The 20,188-nt window shown below is 42.9% G+C and overlaps 1 protein-coding gene across 1 annotated transcript in view; it reads left to right on the top strand.

Annotated features, from left to right (window-relative positions):
* The first annotated feature begins 714 nt into the window (after window positions 1-714).
* The window catches only part of TMEM55A (transmembrane protein 55A), a 43,085-nt gene continuing 23,611 nt past the window's right edge, over window positions 715-20,188 (top strand). The window contains exon 1 of the mRNA XM_018572095.1: window positions 715-934. Coding sequence (XP_018427597.1) covers window positions 847-934 — 88 coding nt within the window. The 5' untranslated portion in view covers window positions 715-846. The remainder of the gene's footprint in view (window positions 935-20,188) is intronic.

Raw genomic sequence — 20,188 nt, forward strand, 5'->3', positions numbered from 1 at the left:
TCCTCCAGGTAATGAACCCAAAAAACTGTTGGTGGTGCAGAGTGTGATATTGCAACAGGAATATTATATGAAAAATTGTCGCAAAAAAGTTGCAAACTGTGACAAATTATCTATTATGTCACAGAGACCATAGTTTGTAAGGAGCCCTGCACCGCCTACCGCTTGGCACACTGATACGCTTATTCTATATGACCAAAATATCTGTAGTCTTTTGTGGGAACTGTTCCATATACACAAAGTTGAATGGTTGCTGATGTCAGATTTCTGGGTGGCGCTCCCAGATTTTTGAATTGTTGGAACTCTCCCCGCCATCCACCATTGTTATATTTGTCTCTACCATCCCTGTCCTTCCTGACCAACTATGTACCAATACCCCCAAAACAAATGCCCCGCAAGTTGCACAAGAAACAGCCATCGTTACAGAGGTTGACCTGGCTCTAACCTCGTATCTGATATGTAATAAAGAATTTCTTCTGTCACGTCTAGACAGTATAACTGTACAGGTTATGGTGGGAAGGGACTGAAGCAATCAAAAAGCTCAGCCCACGGTCCTAAAATGAGGAATAATCCTCTTATTTTTAGGATATGTGATGGAATGAGACGCGTCACTTCTAAATGTCATTGCACTTTAATTTCAAGGACAAGGCTTCGAAGACAGCTGACAACTACGACATCATGTCCCACATTTAATTCATTCCCAGTGTGCTTGGCCAGCCATGAGGGTCAAGGTGGGAGGCCGTCTTGTGTCTCCTCCCTCCCTCTTCCTTGTGATTCCCAGCCCTGTGACATGTACATTGTGAGAGGCTTCCTTCCCTCCCATCTGCTGGAGCTGCAGCTGCTGCAGTCATGGCTGCTGATGGGATTGATGAGCGCTCCCCTCTGATCTCTCCCAATTCTGGCGCACCCCCCTATGGACAGGACAACAACCTGCAAGGTAAGACGGGGGTCTCTGGCTCCATTCATCCCGCTAGCCCTGCGTCCTGCTCTCCCAGCCCTGCGGAGTGCCTGATTCATCCAGCTCCGGATTACTGCAGAGCTTTGGGCTATTGCAGCTCTTGCGCTTTGTTTGGCTGGGATAGAAGTCTACACAATAATGCCCGGGGGCTGATCTGATGTACGATGGAACTGTGCTGTCCATTGAATTGGAAAGGGCTGGTCGTGAGATCGTAGTGGGGGGATATGGATTGATTGGTGCGTTGGGTGTATTATTCACACGTGCTTGTTGTTGGTTAATAGCCCTGAGTCAGTTAACTAGACCTGACAAGTACTAATCCTTGTAACAAGATTTGTCTTCTGCAAAGCTTTCTGAGTGCTGAAATACAAATGTAAATCATCAGCTAAAGCAACCGATAACCGATACATCTTGTTTCTTTGCATGTGTAGGATATAGACAAAAGACCCATACACAATACCCATCTATAATCTCACTCCTATTACCTTTTTGATCACTTATCCCTCCTCTTTAGATTGTAAGCTCTCAGGAGCAAAAGCCCTTCTAAGGTTGGCCATACACTGTTAGAATTTCCTTTTGAATTGGATAAAATTCTAAAGCTTACCACATGTGTTACAATCTGTGCAATTTCCTTTTAGATCTACCAACAAGTATATAGTGCAAGGGCTTGCCTAATCAGATACAGATTGATGGAATATATTAGGTAGGTCCTCATATTACAAAGTTTTTTGATAAATCTAAAGTTGAGAGATTGTATGGTCAGATTGTCATGTGTATAGTGAGCCTAAAGCTGGCCATACACCTATAGATTAATTATCTGCAGACTTTCTATAGATGGAAAAAGTGCAACAGATTCCTAAATCTATACTAAACTGGCCCAAGCTTCAGTATCTTGATAGTCGGCCCCGCTGGCTCTCAAAATACCTGAACAATCTGATTGGATGCAGGCAGTGTTCAGGTGTTTTGAGAGCCAGCGGGGCCGACTAGCAAGATTCTAAAGCTTGGCCCAGTGGGAGATTCCTCCATCCACACAGTTAAGTGTAGATAGAGGAATCTGTTGCACTTTTTCCATCTGACCACAGAAAATCTGCAGATAATCTATAGGTGTATGGCCAGCTTTACAGTGCGTGCCCCTGGCGGCTCATCAAAAGTCGATTACTCAAGTTGGATGGAAAATTTTTGACCAAACAGTGACTGTAGCCAAACAGCTACAGTCACTGTTCATCTATTATGACAGTGGTGGGTGCCAACCCTCAGAATACAATAGCCGGAGTGGGCGATTTGTCAATCTACACTGTTTAGCATGGATGGAGGAATCTGTTAGGGCTGAACAATAAAAATCTGATTATGTATGGCCAGCTTAACCCTCTTGTCTTGTTCTGTTTTGTAACTGTTCAGTCTCCCTTTGTAAACTGTCTGCGCTGTATGAATCCTGTATAATAATAATAATAATAATAATAATAATAATAATAATAATAATAATAATAATAATAATAATATAGGCCTGTTGTCCGGGATTGGTCTAAGAAGGCATTTTGCAGCACAAAGTGACCTTTCTGTATAGACAATGCAAATATGTTTTCTGGCATGGCCCAACGTTGGCACAGCTCCACATTGCCATCATTTTCCTGTAACTACATTGGGAAAGTCGGTACCTGGCAGGCATTGATGGGCTGTGTTGGAACAATACACAAAGAGCTGTCAGCGGCAGTGATGGAGCTAAATGCTTTTGTGGTATTAATCTGAAATTGTAATTGCTCGGTGATGGTTCTTAGAAATCCTGGTGAGAAAACTTGCCTGGTTTCTGTGTGTGGGAGGGGAGTGCAGTGACACATCACGCGCTCAGCTTGCGTCTCTATAAGCGGTGGGGCTGACACTTGTGTGATAACAGGATTACAGCACCCAGGCTCTGGTAGTAATCAAGGTGCTCCTAACTGGCCCATTTACTTCTCTGTGGTGGGCAACGCATGTTATGTCATGTGGGCAACTCCAGCCCTCCAGCTGTTGTGGAACTACAGGTCCCATGAGGCATTGAAAGACAGTTACAGGCATGACGCCCAGAGGCATCTTGGGATTTGTAGTTGAAGCACAGCTTGAGGGCCAGAGTTGCCCACCCGTGTACTGATGTGTGTTGTTTGAAGGCAGCCTATTCGAAATGAGTCTAGGTTCCCATGAGTGCTGCTGCAGGATTATGCATTTTTAGTGCCTTTTTCTTTGTAGAGCGTGTTTTTGATGGGTTTTGTTTTTGCATTTTCATGCGTTCTTTTCTTGGCCAATAATTAGCAATATCTGCTGTGACATAAGGCATAGATTTAGTTTGAGGGGACTTTAAGCACAAAAACGAGTGCTTGCGGCTTTCATGCGCTTCCATTGAAGTCTATGGGGGCCACAAATGCACTGTGTAGCACCAAAAGATGCATGTGCACCTTTCCAAAAATCACACTGCACTATGTTGCATCGATGTGAACAGATACCATAAGAAATAATGTGATTTCCATTGTCGTGCAGAGCGACAGCCGAGACAGGACAAATCGCACTAAAGGCCAATTCACAGCGGCTGGTATGCGTTGCCCAATACGATGCCGATGCACCAATCCCAGCACTTCAAACTGTGTACTACTTCTTCTTCTTTTTTTTTCTTTTTTTTGTGGTAGAACTTTATTGAAATGGCACAAGTGACATTTTATTCACTTCTACGGGCACCCCGCTGGGCAGAAAAAAAGTACAGCATGCCTCACGTTTTTTCAATGCACGGTAGCGCGTTCCCATCGCAACGCAGTGGTGTGAACCGAGCCTGTCCCTGACCATTCAAATTGCCTTGTCTTGCGTTGGGGCTTTGCTGGAAATAACGGCCAGCCCAACGCATGTGGTGTAAATTGATGCCATGGGGCCTGTGGGGGGCATGTGACCTTTTTTCTTTCAAAGGTTACAAGACCAATAGTCACTATATCGCACAGACTGGTATACATGGTACAATTGTGAAATGCTTTGTTCTGTCTTCATGTTAGAACGCACATGACTCTATTTGTAACGCTCAGAACTAGGGTTGCCACCTTTTTTATTTTCAAGCGAAACCCGAACACTCTAGCGACGCGCTGACATTTTTTTGGGAGAATGAGTGGTGGCTTATTCTTATGTAAATAGGGCCACCCATTCATATATAAATATCACAGTTGAGACTATTTTTAGTGGTGGGTCAGTAGCCCCTATCTTAATTTTAGTTGCCCCTGTCTGCCTGACATCTTGTGTCCGGGTTTCTGCTGCCATGAAACCCGGACACAGCATTTAAAACCCGGACTGTCTGGGTGAATCCTGGACAGGTGGCAACTCTACTCAGAACTACCGTGCATTGTCATGTGCTACAACGCAGGTCTGTTGCCTAAGTCCTGTGGGGTGTTATCCAATATGAATGGCACGACTAAGCAGTAATGAATGTTAACGCCCGTTGTGGCAGCACACGCATTACCACAACATGGAAACTTGGATCTGGCCCAAGGGCTTGTTCATACCATCTCCAGACCTGATCGGTAAGCGGTAAAGCGGGTATGTGTTTTTGATGCATACCGGTGCATTTTTCTCAATTGAAATTCTAGTGTGCTCTGGTGCGGTTGCATATGTTTTGATGTGTTCCAGACCAGAAAAAAGTAGTGCATGCCGTACCTTTTTGTATTTGTTCTGGAACTGGACCCAGTGGTGTGAACTGGCCTCATTTATTTCCATAGGAATGAATGGGGATGAATTTTTGGACCAGACAAAAAACATTCTGGTCTGGATCTGGTCCAATCATGGTGCGAATGGGCCCTAAAAGGACTATGATTATGTAAGAATTGTGAAGGATGCCACCACTGAATGTACCTTTTTGAGAATGCTATTTTCCTTGCTGCCTTGCTGAAGATTTGCAAGCGCAAAATTATTGGGGAGATTTAACAAAACTGGAGCAATTACCCATAGCAACGAATCAGCTTCTCTCTTCAGTTTGTTCAGTTAAGCTTTGAAAATGAAAGACAGACACTGATTGGTTACTATGGGCAACTACTCCAGATTTTGTCTGCTCCAGTTTTGATAAATTTCCCCCAATTAATTCTGGCACTTTTTACTCAACACTTTTTCTGGGTCTATGACTCAAAAGCCAGACACAACCAGGCAATTAGCGTTGCAGCCTCTATACTTCACTCATGACAGTATCACTTTAGGACAGGGGTGGGCAAACTCCGACCCTCCAGCTATTGTGGAACTACAAGTCCCATGAGGCACTGCAAGATTTTCACAGCCATAGGCGTGATTCCCAGAGCCAGATGCATCATGTGATTTGTAGTTTCACCAGTGCTGGAGAGCCAGAGTTTGCCCACTGCTGCTTTATGCCAGGTTCACACCATTTTCCGGACCAGATCTGGAATGTGGTGCATTTAGGGTTGCCACCTTTTCTTCAAGTGAAACCCGAACACTCTAGCGCCACACGCAGCAATTTTTTTTTAAGACTATAGAGGAGAGGCAGCCAGGGAAGGGAGTGAGGAGACCAGCTAGAGAGGACTACAAATCCCAGCAATATAAAATAATATGAAGCTACATACTCTGTGTTGTTCTGTGTTGACGCACTGATGTCTCCACGTGGCGTGGTGGGCTGTGCGGGCTCTCAGGTGGGCTGTATGGGCTATGGTGTCTCACCAGGGTTTCGCAGGTGAGCAGCACGATGTCAGGGAGCTGGAGGAAGAGAAGGCAGTGACAGATGTTTCTGTGGAGGTCCTTGGCAGACCGGTAATAATATGCCGTCCATGGCAGTAAATGACGGATGGAATATTATTAATCGTCACAAATAACGATTTAAACAAAAAACTTTGTAAATAAATGCGTTTCCTCGATAATATTGGTCTGTGCACAAGCGTAGATGCTGAGGTCGGCAAATTCGACTACGTTGGCGTTCCTGACAGAACACCGGTATCTGCACTTGGTATCGGGGCATTTTCACAAGTATAAGTACTCGTGAAAATGCCCAGTATTGGCAGTGGTGTATCCCTACTTAAAAATATAATACATTGCTGGGACTTGTAGTCCTACATAGTTGGTGCTATTCTGCATTGCTGTATAATCATCATACAGCAATGCAGAATACCACCAGCTATGCGGGACTACAAGTCTCCTTGTAGGGACCTGCAGCTCAGAGGAAGATTTGGCTTCAGGCAGATGCGGCTGCCCAGATCGCACTTGCCAAGGACCTCGGCAGCCGCATCTGCGAGAAAATTTAAAGTGCCGGTGTCAGCAGAGTGTCTTGTGTATGGGTGCCCGCTGGCTGGACACCTGTACACAAGACGCCAAACCCGGACTGTCCGGTTGAAAACCGGACGGGTGCTAGGTGCATTGCGTTTTGCCGTCATTTTGCAGTGTTCCAGAGCCGGGTTTTTTCTGCTTAAAATGGGCTTTCAGGTGTGGTCCAGTGCGTTTTCATGTGTTTTTGTGTTTCAATGCGTTCCAGTACATTCCAGACCAGAGAAAATGAGACAAGCAGTATTTTTCTGGTCTGGGCTGGAAGAGACTGCACTGGTGTGAACAGAGCCCAGAAATACCATAGGGATACATTGGGATGCTTTTTTGGTCCGGGAACAAACTGTTCTGGTCTGGACATGATCCGCACATGGTGTGAACAAGCCCTTAAGCCATTTGGCGAGGATTGCCCCTACTGATCAGCTTGAGAGCAGCTTTGAGGAGGCCTGAAAACTTCATTACAGAGAATGTAGAGTATGTCTTCATTATCCAGTATACTTAAAGCCGACATCCCAACTCTCCCTTTATAAGATAAAGTCTCCCTTTATAAGATAGCGGCTCCCGGCCACCCGGGAGAGAAACATTTTCTCCTGGAAAGGTTTACTTACGGATTGGGAGGGGGCAGAGAGCACCTCCCTGAAATTTACTTTTTTCAGGTTGGGATCCCTGCTTAAAGATAGACATAGTTTTAAAAAAAACCACAACTGTGTGCTAGTGGGTCAGATGTCTTTTTATAAGCCTGAGAAAAGTATCATTTACTACACAAAGGGTCCTCCACCTCTGATTTTATTCTGCATGAACATTTGTGTAAAACAATTGGCAAATCAGATGCAACTTTTGTAAGTGTGTGTGTCATTTGAAGAGATTTCCCTTAACTTCCTTTCTCAGAGATGCTTCAGGAAGTAAGAAGAAATGCCTACAAAGTAAGGGGAATTCCCATGTTAGACAGCTGTCATTGGAACAGCTATCCCCATTAGAACATTTCCCATCTATTCCTGTCCTAGTGACAACTGTATAATTTTAGATTTTAAAACGCTTGTTCTGTTTCAGTGACATTGGTGAACAGGACAAAGTGGGTGAATTTACATAGCAGGGACACAAATGGCAATAAACACCTGACAGGGTCTAAATACTTTCCTACTGTATCTAAAATGGAAAAAAAAAAACAATAGTTTGGGCTATACATACACTTTAAATCAACCAATGGCTGTTAAGGACTTATCATTTATGTAACGGTATACATAATATAATAGTACTAATCGAATAAATCAAAAAGAATGACAGATGTTTTCCCAATCTCATTGTTTCCAAAGTCCTCCTCATAAAAAGTAATATGAAAGATAGATATTCTGTATATCACAATCTCCACATCTTGACCAGTGAAGATAGCAATTTTGTACCCGGAAATAATAATAATAATATAAGTTTGAGGCTAATGATATTGGCCGAGTTTGTGGGAGGAGTCGGAGCCTCCAGGGCCTTTAAACACTGAGTGGAAATGGTGGACGCATCTGCTGATGACCTCCGGCGTACCCTCCCACCCATCCCCATTATTAATACTATTATTACTCAAAGCTTACTAGAGTACGCCCCCTTATTTGGCGTACAGACCATAACAATCATGGCACACCTCAGGTTGTGTGGGGTAGGGAGGTCAACATGGCCTTGGTTATATCACGTACAAAAGGGGGGCAACATGCGCGGTCCGCGAGATTCCGGACACAATTATTATTATTATTTGCAGAGTGGGTGTCCTGACTGGCTGCATGCTTGTTCTTTGTGCGTCCCTCAAACGATTGAAGCCACATACAGCCAGGCAACTAGCAATTTCAAAAGGAGTTTTGCAGTGGCACTCTCCTTATTATTTCAGAACAGGTTTCCTTTAAAGTGGAACCTTAAGTAAAAAAAAATTTAAAAGGGTGACCAGGCAGGCTTGTTAATGTTGAAGAGGCCTACTCCGTCTCCTGCATTAAAGGAATCTTGTCTGCCTATTCCCCTTGTTTATGGACAATGTACAGTAAGCTCCACATGTGCAGCTCAGCGTACAATTTTGGCATTTGCCATACATAAGTGAATGTCATTGCCCCGGCATGGCCAATCAATATGGTTGAAGATCTCTAACCCAGAAGAAGACCGGGCGAAGATGTCAGTGTTGGTGAGGGAGCTTGTGAATGTTGCATCGATCGCTGGAGCGGGGTTGAGTATAGTTCCATCATAAATCATGTACCCCACTGAAACAGCCAATGTTTACTAAGTACCTGTGGTATACACTGCACGGCCAAAAGAAAGTCACCACCTGGATTTAGCTAAGCAAATAGGCCCGAGCCCTCCATAGGATAATAGGTCTTGGTTCAGCAAAGATATGTCCCCAAAAAATGATTCAGTTGTCTTAACTGAATATACTGAATGATCAGGTTTTCCATTCAATGGAATTTTTCTTCCCTGACGGCACTTTGGGCATATTCCAGGATGACAATGTCAGGATCCATCAGGCTCAGATTGTGAAAGAGTGCTTCAGGGAGCATGAGACATTATTGTTACTCATTGATTGTCCACCAGAGAGTCCAGACCTTTACCCCATTGAAAATGTTTGGGATGTGCTGGAGAAGACTTTACGCAGTGGTCCGACTCTCCCATCATCACTACAAGATCTTGGTGAAAAATTAATGCAAATGGAAAATGTGTGTCACAATCAATGATAAAGGCGGCCTAACGAAATAATGAAGTGTGTGATTTATTAATTTTTTGGCCAGGCAGTGTAGTTCAACCTATAGGAAGATGCATTCGGTGTGTTTATTGTTAATAACTAATTCTGTTATCAGAAACATTGCACATTGTTTTTATATATCTGAAACTATACTATCAGTGCCCTCCTCCCCCTTGTTTACCAGTCTTTACCACAGAGAGACCTTATGATCTTATTCCTACCAATAACATTAGCAAATCCCATTTTACTGGTCAGGCGGCACCCCTATGTGTACCAATGACAGGAATACATATAAAGGCTAAACTGCCAATCGCCCCCTCCCTGCAGTCCCTGTTAACGACCCATTCACACCATCGTGTTGAAACAAAAGTTATAGTAATGCACGTGTTGCCACAACAAACGTTAAGGCATTGGTGCGATGTGGCGCCATTCTGAATGGCCACCTAATGCACCTTGGAAACATACATATACGTTGCAGCAGTGCTCTGCCTGAAGTGGTGCATGTGGTGCATTTTTGATGTATAGGCAGCACATTGATGACACATTGTGTGTCGTGGCTACGTTAACACACAGTGATGATGTGAATGGGCCCTTAAATTGTTTTCTTTTCATACATTTGGCTTTTTCTGATCTGAGGTCTTCAGGCTGGTCATATGACATGCTGGGTTCTCTTCAGATCCTCCAAATCAGTAGCGATGATGCGATAATGCCTGTGCCAATCAATATATTGTGAATGAAGGGTGCTGTGGTGATGCAAAAGAAGTATTGCAGGGAGAGCTCTGGACTGGAGGCAAGTATTGCAGCTAAAGTGCTTTTTTTTTTTCAAACTGGTTGGGGCACCAAATGAAGACAAGTTATGCTTTAAGAATGCCTGCTTCTAGCAGCAGTGCTTTATATATAAATCCAATAAACTCAATCTTGCAGTGAGGAAATTTAATCTGGAGTGTGTCCAGTGAGTTGCTGGTTTGATTATTTCCAGGCGCACTCAGGACCGGTAGGTGAAAAAAAAAGCTACCGTGCCTATATTCTGGAACACATATCTTCTTTGTTGCTTTAGGTGGGATGTTGTGGCCTTTGTCTTGCAGTAGATACGATTTCCACTGCAAAGTAGCGTTGAGGAAAATGTCCCTGGGCAATGGCTGTAGACTGAAACAAGAGCTGCTGGACTAAGAAGGTTGGGGGCTGGCTGCTCAGGGCATATCAGTAATGATAATAATAGAATTTTGTTAGGATTATCTTATTATATAGTGATAATTATCTTTCAAATATGCAGAGACATATAGACATTAGCACTCTGTGTAGACTGTATTATTGCATCAATAAATATTAATCTAGAATTTAGTATCACGGCCATTAAAATTTGTACATGCTTCTCTTTCACCCCAGCACATATGGAACATGGCTCCCTTATCACCCTGGAAGGGGCTCCCTCAGGGAGACATGCCTGCTGTAGGCCCCATTAAGATGTACCCCCCGCGTGACGTAGTATTGGGTTACAAAGTGTGCTGTGGGGCTCTTTGGTTTTTTAGTCCATCCAACTGTACAGAAGACCAGTAAAAAATGTAGACTATTCAAACTGAATTTTTTTTTATTAAAACCTGTATAAGCAGAGGTTTTTAATTGTATATACTTGATTTTACCTTGTCCATCAAAGTGACAGCCTTTGTGTAACCCCTTTCCCGACCACTTTATATTCACCTCTCCAATGCTACTCCGCTACTCCCTTCCTTTGTTGCAGCCAACGCTAAAGTTCTTGGTGTAAGATCGCTCAGTGAGCTGTGATGTCATTCCTTCATGTGATAGTGATCAGGCCTAGGGTTTGGCCACTAGCACTGGATCATTGGAGGAAGTCCTATGCTCCACTATATCCGTACCCACCAGGCGACCACAGAACAAGGAGCATCAGGAGAGCATCGGAGAAGTGAGTAAAGAGTTTAGGTGGGCTTTACACAAACACTGTCACTTTACACTGAATATGGAGGTGACGGTGTCTTTCACTCTGAATTCACACCCAAGTATGTTTATTATAAGTGCTTTTCTGCTGAAATCCAATGGAAACTCATAAAAACACACATCTTTCACTACACAGTCTGATTGGCACCACAAAGCCTCTTGTTGAAAATGTTGAAGGGTTTGAAAATTCCCTTTTAAAAAGTTCCTTTAAACACAGGATTTACAATTATTCTTGTGTGGCTCAAATGACTCAAAGCAGCATAGAGGTCATAGCAACATAGAGTACCTGCCACTATGAGATTAAGCAAAGGCCAGAAGACCCTCTATAAAGAACTCTGTTTTTTGCCTTTGTAACACCTTATATGACACAATCCCCCACACTCCAGAATCTCACCCCATGCTCATGCTCCATGGGGTAGCTTCCCCCACAGGAGCACCTCTCGTTTTGCAAGGGCGCACCTGTACTCCCATTTGGTGTCAATCTTCATAGTCAGCCCTATGCATGTCTACCAGAGTACCTCACCCTGCCCACTTCTCTTTTATCTACCAAACTCCTTTCCCACACAAAGCCGATAAAACCTTCTCACATAGGTTGGATGTTTGTTTGTTCTTCTCTGTGCTAAATATTGTCCAAAGAAAGTGCCCCAAATTTTAGGTCAAAACAACAAACCAATTGAAACATAGAATCACTTTACAGTTAAATCTTACTCAGGTTCCGATAAGGTTAAAGCGGACCTTTACCCATGTCTTTAAAATACCAACAAACGCACTGTTTAGAAATGACAATCTACAACACATCTAGATGATTGCCGGCTTTGTAGTCTTTGCATACCTTATTTTTCTTTTCTACCCCAGTCTTCTTACAGTGGCCATTTTTGCTAAGGGCAGGTTACTTGATCTGCCTTTACTTCCTGGGACTCTGGCACATGTGACTAGGACATGTGACCATGCACATCATCTCAGGGGAGAAAAATGCCTTTCCAGGTGTGATTTCCCAGCAATGCTCTGCTGATGACAAGGCAATTCCAGTGTGCATGGATTTGGCAAACTGAAGTAATTTGCACTTTCAAAGCAGGAAGTGAATGCTCTGCAAGTGTAAGTATTTCAAAATCACAACATTTTACACCTGACATGTCTATGTTGTTATTAATCATCATATATATATGGTAGAATTTGATTTTTGAGTGTGAAGGTCCGCTTTAAGAACAAATGTCAACAGCTGCACTTTGCCCACGCAGCTAGGAGGATCCACCGCTGCCTGCTCTAAATAAGCAAATATAGATGCTGTGGCCAGGGAATCTCCCAACTTTTGGATTCCTGTACTGTACCAGAACCTCTAGATAGTCCCATTCCAGTGGTGACTGGAATGCAAAAGTCAGTATCTACAGGATAGGAACAGGTAAGAGGTTGCAATGAAGTCTGCTAAAACACTTGTTAAATATGTGCAACTGAGCTGTAACAGGATTTTTTGGTCTCAACAACATTTAAAGTGACACTAAACTTAGGAGATAAATCTTAAAATGCATTCAAGCACCTTAACTATTACCAATAATGTATCTTATTTGTGTATCACTCGACTATAGATCCTCAAACCATCTCTGAATTGGTGCTGACACTGTCCTTCCTTCTGGAGGGTGACTACTTTTGTTCCCCATGGTCCCTGTGTGTGATGTAAATTGGCCACCACTCCAAGCTCGCTCCCGTGATAGACTACAATCTCAGGTTTAGTTTGCTAATTTGTATTGAGACTGTAGTCCGTCACTGGAGTGAGTTTGGAGCGGTGGCTACTTTACAACATGCACAGGGACCATGGGGAACAAAAGTAGCCCCCCTCCAGAATGAAGGATCGAGTCAGAAACAATTCAGAGATGATTGGAGACTCCACAGCCGAGTGATGCATAAATAAGCTAAATTTTTATGAATATGGTACCTCCTGAGTTTAGTATCACTTTAATATTATAGAGCTCTCGCGGTAAGTGTATTCAAAGGAAATGGAATGCAAACCAGATTTCACACAGTTCAGTAGACAATGTGAACGTACCCTTGTACATAATAAATGTACATTTCATGTTATTTCATGTGCATTCAAATTAGTTGAATGCACAGACAAATCCATTGTTTAGAGAGGATAAATGAAATATTACGGCTTCATAAATATATTTTTTATTTAATACAACAAAATTCTGTAACTGTCTCCAAACACAACAAACATCTGCTACAAATAGCTTGAAATTTCAATAACTCCGACCTTTCATCGACTGCAGTTCATTTATTCCTAGCGACAAAACTGCTAAGGAGTTTTTGTAGCTGCTACATAACTGCCAGTGTGGCATGGAGCTAACTTTTACAGGGAATATGAACCATTTTAATATTTATATGCTTTTAACTATTAAGTGGCATTTTTCCCTGTGCAAGATTTACAAAATTGATATAGGTTTCTGACTGATCTAACCAGCACTTATATAGACCGTTTTAGGTTAAAAGCAAACATGGGACATTCTGACAGCACAATTATACCACTGCTTGTGCTCAGAGAAAGGCTAATGATGCTGCATGCCCTCCTCTGCCTCAAGAGTATAACAATTGTACATTTGACATAGAGATGGGCAAAATGGTTCATCTGCATGAGCGCTCCTCAACGGATCGCTCACTGAAAAGATCCGGATCTTTTAAACGGCTCATAGTTCACTAAACTGTTCTTTTTACTATAGTAGGAGAGGAAATGAGACGGGGGTGTAGTTTGAGGGAGGGGACGAGATTTATTTTAAAAGTAAAACCATTGCTTGTCTGTTATGCAGAACCAGCTATGCGGGACTACAAGTCCCAGCAACAATACATTATAATAAGAGTCGGCTATGCAGAATACCACCAGCATCCCCCCCGCTATAATGTATTGCTGGGACTTGTAGTCCTACATATTTGGTGCTATTCTGCATTGCTGGGAGGGGCTGGCAGAAGCCTGGCTCTCACTCTAAGATGATATTACAGGAGCCGCTCTTGTCTCACTCTCTGCTTCTACATTCCATCCACAGAGCACAGACCAGAAGAACCGTAGCTCATTTTTACTGAGCCACCGCTCTTTCATTCTTCTGAGGGAGCCGCTCAATAGATCCGGATCGCTCATGAGCTACCCATCTCTAATTTGACATGCCAAACTTTGGCTCAATGTGGCTTCATGCTGGTTTCAGGTCAGCAGCATAATTCAATTTGATGCATGGCCATGAGAAGTGATGATAGTTCCGTGCCAGAGTTTACCATTGTTGTATCACTCACAGCAACGTTCCAGCCGTTGAACTGGCTCCATAGCAATGAGCCCCAAATGAACCTGCAAACAGCCACCCTAACAGGTTTTCATTAAGGCTTTCATTAAGGCCTGTTCTCAGCTGCATGTTTAAGACGTAGACCACCGTATGGCAAAAATGAATAAATGCATACACATTGATGAAAATAAAATATGCATTTATGAATTTCTTACATTGGAGGCTGCAAAGTTCACTGGTCCGTGGGTGCAATGTTCAGGCTCTGGCAGACTTTTCCTTCAGCCGTAGGTCAGTGTGGAACTTCTGATTTTGGGCTGGAGGAATCTTTTAATGGACTACAAGAGCAGTGACTTGTGCTTTATTGAGATCCACAAATCCCTCTGCATGATGGCATATGGAATTTGTAGTCCTCCATTTACAGATTCTGTGAATGGATGTGCGGGTAGAGCCATGCGTAGGTTGCACCGAATGCAAAAAATACAGGTGCCTCCAGGGAGAAGAATCACATGTGAAGGGGCAGTTTGGGGGGAGGTGGCGTTACTATTGATCTGTATGTTGTCTGCGTTTTGTTGGAAAACACATCAAATATGCAGCAAGCGTATAAGTGGGCACCTAATGCAAAGGGGGACTCTGATGTGAAGGGGGGTTTTAATATGAATGTGGGGGTGATGTAAAGTGGAACCACTTCTTCTTCTTTTTTGTGTTTTTGCATGAGTTCCCCCTTAACATCCATACCAGACCCGGATCTCAGATAAGGGTCTGGTATGGATTTTGGAGGGACCACATGTCACTTTTTTGCATTTAAATTTTTTGCATTTTAGGCAGGGGTGCCTCAAGATTTTGCATACTTTTAAAGGGTGCCGTGACTTAAAAAAGGTTGATAAATGCTGGTCTTATCTGCTTGAAGACGGCATCATTTCATGTTTATATAAAAAGAAACCTGGTATAAGAGCAAGGGTCTGCCATTGCTCACTTCCGCTCGTTGTCTGGATGTCATTCTAACTTGTTGGCTTTAATTCTCTGAATTCTTAACCTGGAGCAAACAAGGAAATCTTCAGATTTTTCTGATTTGCCTTTTGTGTTAAGGTTTGTGACTCAAACTATTGAAGACCGGGGATCAGCATAATAGCCAGTCAGCTTGCATTTTTAAAAGGAGGTCAGCAATGGCAGCCCCCACTACATGCAGTGACTGCATTATCTATTACACTGTAGATTTTTGTTTTGTGACATGACTAGACAAGCTGACCATGCAGACTATCTTATTGGCGAATGCACCGTAGCTATGGAAGAAAAATCACATGAAATGGTTTTAGAAATCCCCGGAGGACACAGTCCTCATGCTTTTTATGTTCACTCTGGGGAGGTGTCACATGTAAGGGAAGTGCTCTCAAGTAACAAGGAATCCTACAACAGATGTATACATTCTGTGTGATATCCCAGCAAAATGTGGAGGCTCCTCTGCCTCCTGCATCCATGTGTTCTGTTGTATTAGGTTGCAGTCTGCCTTGCAGAATGTGCTCCCTGAGCCACTGGCAGCTGTCATTTCTTACCGCACACTTCACTATTATTCTATATGATATAAAGCAGTCCTGTCACCCAATAAAACCCAAGGCTCCTGCTAAAAATACATATCCAGGCATTTTAATAGCATTCATAGACGGGTATATACAAACTAAAGTGTCAGGATCTTCAGAGTTAAAGCTAAACTCTGGGATAAGCAAATATTGTTCAAATACAGGAGGGATGTGTATTGTTACTTGAATGTTGGTGTGCTTTGTGTATGCTGGTTTTTAGATCAATCCTAGCATGAGACATGTTTACTGTTTCTGTAACACAATTTGCATGGTCATTTTTTAAATGAAGGAAAGCTAATTTTGAGTAACAATATTGCAATATGGTGTGCAGTGCAGTTATGTATGTTATATAAAATTTTAATAGGCAGTTCTAAACAAAATCAATGAACCTTATACTTCTCCAAACCCTTGAACCATCCTTCCGCTTGCCTTGGCTGCTACATATCTGATTGACTTTATGCCAATCAGTGATGTCAACTGAACAATCCTGTTTGCTGTGCCAAGCAAGGGATGGGGCCATATCATGACTCTGCCTTAAAGTGGAACACCAGCCAACATTGGATTGGGAAGGTGGTGCCACTGGATAAACTTTTCCAACGGGATCACAGACAATAGTACCTGTGTTTTAGTAGAGTTGGTGAAGGGTTAGAACCTCAGATTTTTAATTTTGTGTACTCTCTGTGGAGATTGGCCTTGCTTCCTGTGGCACCAGCTAACAGTATAAGAAGTGAGGGAAATTTGGGGGTGGACCCAAGCTACAATACAGTGCTGAAATACAAGCCTTCCTCCACTCTTTCTAATGTAGCCCCCATCGCCTTTTGTGAGGTGGCTACTAGAAATTTAGTGATTACCAGGGCTGCGGTCAGCCTGGCTGGATTTTAGTTGGCATTTATCTGGTTAATTTCAGGTGTCTGGCATTGACTGTGCCTAACTGGGTGGAGCGTGACTCTGCTGTATTGAGGGACAGCCAAAGAGGGACATTATAAGTGTATGTACAGTGCACCAGCCAATCGCTGGGTTTCTCTCGATCAGTGGTGTATGCTGGGATAGGGTTCATATACTGAAGGGAATTGCCATGTGCTCAGTCTAGTTGGATGCCAGCCATGGATTAGTCCAGGGTTAGGTCCCATCCCGCCACACGTCAGGCAAGGCCTGGGGGTGGAGATGCTGGAGTGCGGGAAGTGTTTCCTTAGACCTCAATTATTGAGGAGGCCAGTGCTGTTACTAGAATGGAAGAACCAGGAAAGCTGAGGGCTGCTGAAGGTACCCAATACATAGTGGACCTCAGGAGCAAGTCTGGTGTCTCTCCTGCTAAGGATCTGCCATCATCCCTGCTCATCTGCTACCCGAATTCCTATTGGCTGTGCTACACATGGATCTACACTGGATGTCTAGGATCCCTATACCCTCTTTCCCCAGTATGAAGATGTTAATAAAAGTTATTCAGCACTGTACTACTGGAGTTGATATCAGCTTTGTGGGCACTAGAAGAGGGCAGTTAAATGCTGAAGACCAAATCCCCTAGACAACTAGTGAGGACCCGGGTTATCCTGGTGGCTCCTTCAAAGGTGAGCGCTACAAAACAAAAACAAAAAAAGGTTTTGGTTGGAGTTCTGCTCTTAGCCAAATATATCACAGAGACGTGGCTGTGAGCTTTATAATAAAGAAAATCCTTTGAGAGACTATACTGAGCATGCTATTGCTGACCTTTCCTTCTGAAAATGCTAGTTGCCTGGCTTCTATACTATTCTAATGGCTTCAGTACATTACTGACCTGAAACAGGTGTGCAGATCAGGAGCTCTGACTTAACTTGGACCTTCTAATCTGCATGCTTGTACCTGGTCACGGATTCAGAAAGTATTAAGCTCAGAGATGGCAAGGCAACATGCATTTTCCAAAACACATTAGCAATGGAAGCCCTCTGTATTTCTGCAACTAGAGGTCTTCCTTTAAAAACAAATCGCAAAAACACCCCCTAAATCTGATTTGTATTTACATTGCTAAATGGGCATTTTTTTACCTCAAACACATTTTAATAAATATAACCAAATAGCCAGTATGGGATGCTCATAGCACTGTTTTTAGCCTTTAGTATGAAAGGCAATGTGTGCCAAGTACCACACTTTATCTCAAGTACCCCTTGACATGTATACATCTATCAACAGTACACCCTGAGTATAAATGTTTTCTAAGCAATCCACAATGTTTTTCAAACCAATCCACAATGTTTTTCAAACCAATCCACAATACTTCCTCAGATCCATTTTATACATAATATATAGTTAGCTAAATTAAAAAAATAAAATTCTATACGGATATAATGAATTTGCTTTAGGCAGCAAAAGGGGACCCTCAAACCTAAAGAGGAGAACATGTGCCCCAGATAAGAACATAGGAGCCCTTCCACAATATTAATGAAGAGGAGGCGAGCCAGAGGTGAAGACCACAGGAGATGGTCTCTCTTTGCATACAAGATTGTTGTATAGCATCCCAGGGTGCTATACAACAATCTGAAATAACATGGAAGAACCTTCTAGTACTAGTTTTTTTTTATCGTTTATAGAACCACCTTTAAACTCTAATACATCTGAATTGTATTGAAATGTTTTAGAAATAAAATTAGGACAAACCCTATTAGCAGCTATCAGCTATAAACAAGTCCATCTAGAACTGGTTTGGTAATTATGGGTGATTGCAGATCATTTAGTCCTCCCTAAGTGTTCTCTCCGGATATCATAGCTTTCTCTTCTGTGTAGGGATGCCAAGTTCTCAGCCTACTGTATGAATAAATGGCACCTATATTGCCTCATAGCAACCCAAAAGATTTACAGCAAGGCACTTTGGAAACCAATCCCATTTCTTTGACCTCACTTTTCACGACCCAAAGTCCTGGTCAGGAAACTCTCACACTTGCAGTACGGGGCCCCAGATCCTGTGGTTACAGGGATAGTCCATCAGGAGTCATGCCATCAACCAGCCCAATTAACACAAAGGCACAGATTACAAGGCGTGCAGTTGAGGGATTCAGTAACCAAAGATGTCCCCTGCCCACCATACAGCAGTCAGGACCTAGGATTGACTTATTTATTTATTTCATCCTGTGAGTGCTGGTGACTTTTATTGCTGTTTAACCAGTTGAGGGATTCATCACCACCACCACCAGGTTGGCTGACACTCCTTCTCCTCGCAACCACCAGCTCCCAATTGAGCCAGTCTCTGTTCTCACTTTCCAAGGATTAGGACATCCTGCTGTCTACCAGAGGAAAGAGACTCGGGTAGGATTAAGAAGACAGGCCATTTTCAGCATGGTTCCATTATTCATGGCAGGTCCAATTCCTGACTTATGCCCAGAGAAGGGTGTTCAATAGAGTTTCCAGCTATACTAGGGAGACCCGCTTGGGATGGAACACTATAAGGGGTGCACTGAAAAATGGGAAACCTACATTTTCCAGCTCAGACCCTGTCTATTCCACAAGGGCCCATAAGAAGCTAGCTCTCTCTTCTCTTTAGCTTAATTCTACACACCAAAAAAGCCCCAAAAGCCTTCTCTCCTGATATATATGCTGTAACTAGGGAGGTAGGGAAATGAAATATACTATATCCCCTACACACCCGAAACAAAGTAACCGGGCCTTACACGAGCTGAAGTCAGGCTTGATGATGACTGTGGGTCTTGGAACTGGTTTGAGTTGAATTAAGATGGGGAGATATCTTCATGCCCATCGAGCCTGGAGAAATCCCGGTATGAAAGCTTGAATGTGATTAGTTTGGCAATATAGATTTTTCTCTTCCCTATTTGATTAGGAAAGTTTGCTTTTTGTTTTGGAACTGAAGCTCTCTTTACCAATAGTAACAAGATTTATCACATTGTTTCTATTCAATTCCGCTGAAGATGTTATCCAGGATAATTATTTCCAGATTTTGTCAAGCTCAGGACAAAAACAAGGGCTGTATATCTTCTATATGTACATACAAATATTTTCCCCCTGCTCCCTTCATCTCACATGTGTGACTAATAAAGTCAGAATGGTTTAGACATTAACTGGAGCCGGGCTGTGGGCTGCTTTTCTGCCTGGCTGCATGTGTCAGACAGAGAATGATGTAGGGTATAGACACATTACCGCTCTGCTCTGCCGAAGTCTCTTGATGTTACAGGCCTGGTATAGTTATTTTTTTCTTTTTCTTCTCCCTAATAATTTAGATTACTTATTGTGTATGGCAGTAATTTAAACAAGCATTAGGAATGGGCAATCAATGCACAGCAACGCAAGTTTTAACACACCTGTACCTGTTTTCTTAAAATGGCTCACTACAATGATACACATCTTTTCGTTGTGGTGCAATCAAATATGTGTATGATGTGGTTCTGTTCAAAATGTCTGGCACTGCAAGCCACAGAGAGATGTGCATTGCTGCAACGTAGTTATGTGAATTTGACCCAAAGAAAAAGCACTTTGACGAAATTCTGAGAGGAGAGAGGGG

This window comes from Nanorana parkeri, unplaced genomic scaffold (genome assembly GCF_000935625.1).
Source record: "Nanorana parkeri isolate BGI_ZX_2015 unplaced genomic scaffold, ASM93562v1 scaffold43, whole genome shotgun sequence".
Taxonomy (NCBI): Eukaryota; Metazoa; Chordata; class Amphibia; order Anura; family Dicroglossidae; genus Nanorana; species Nanorana parkeri.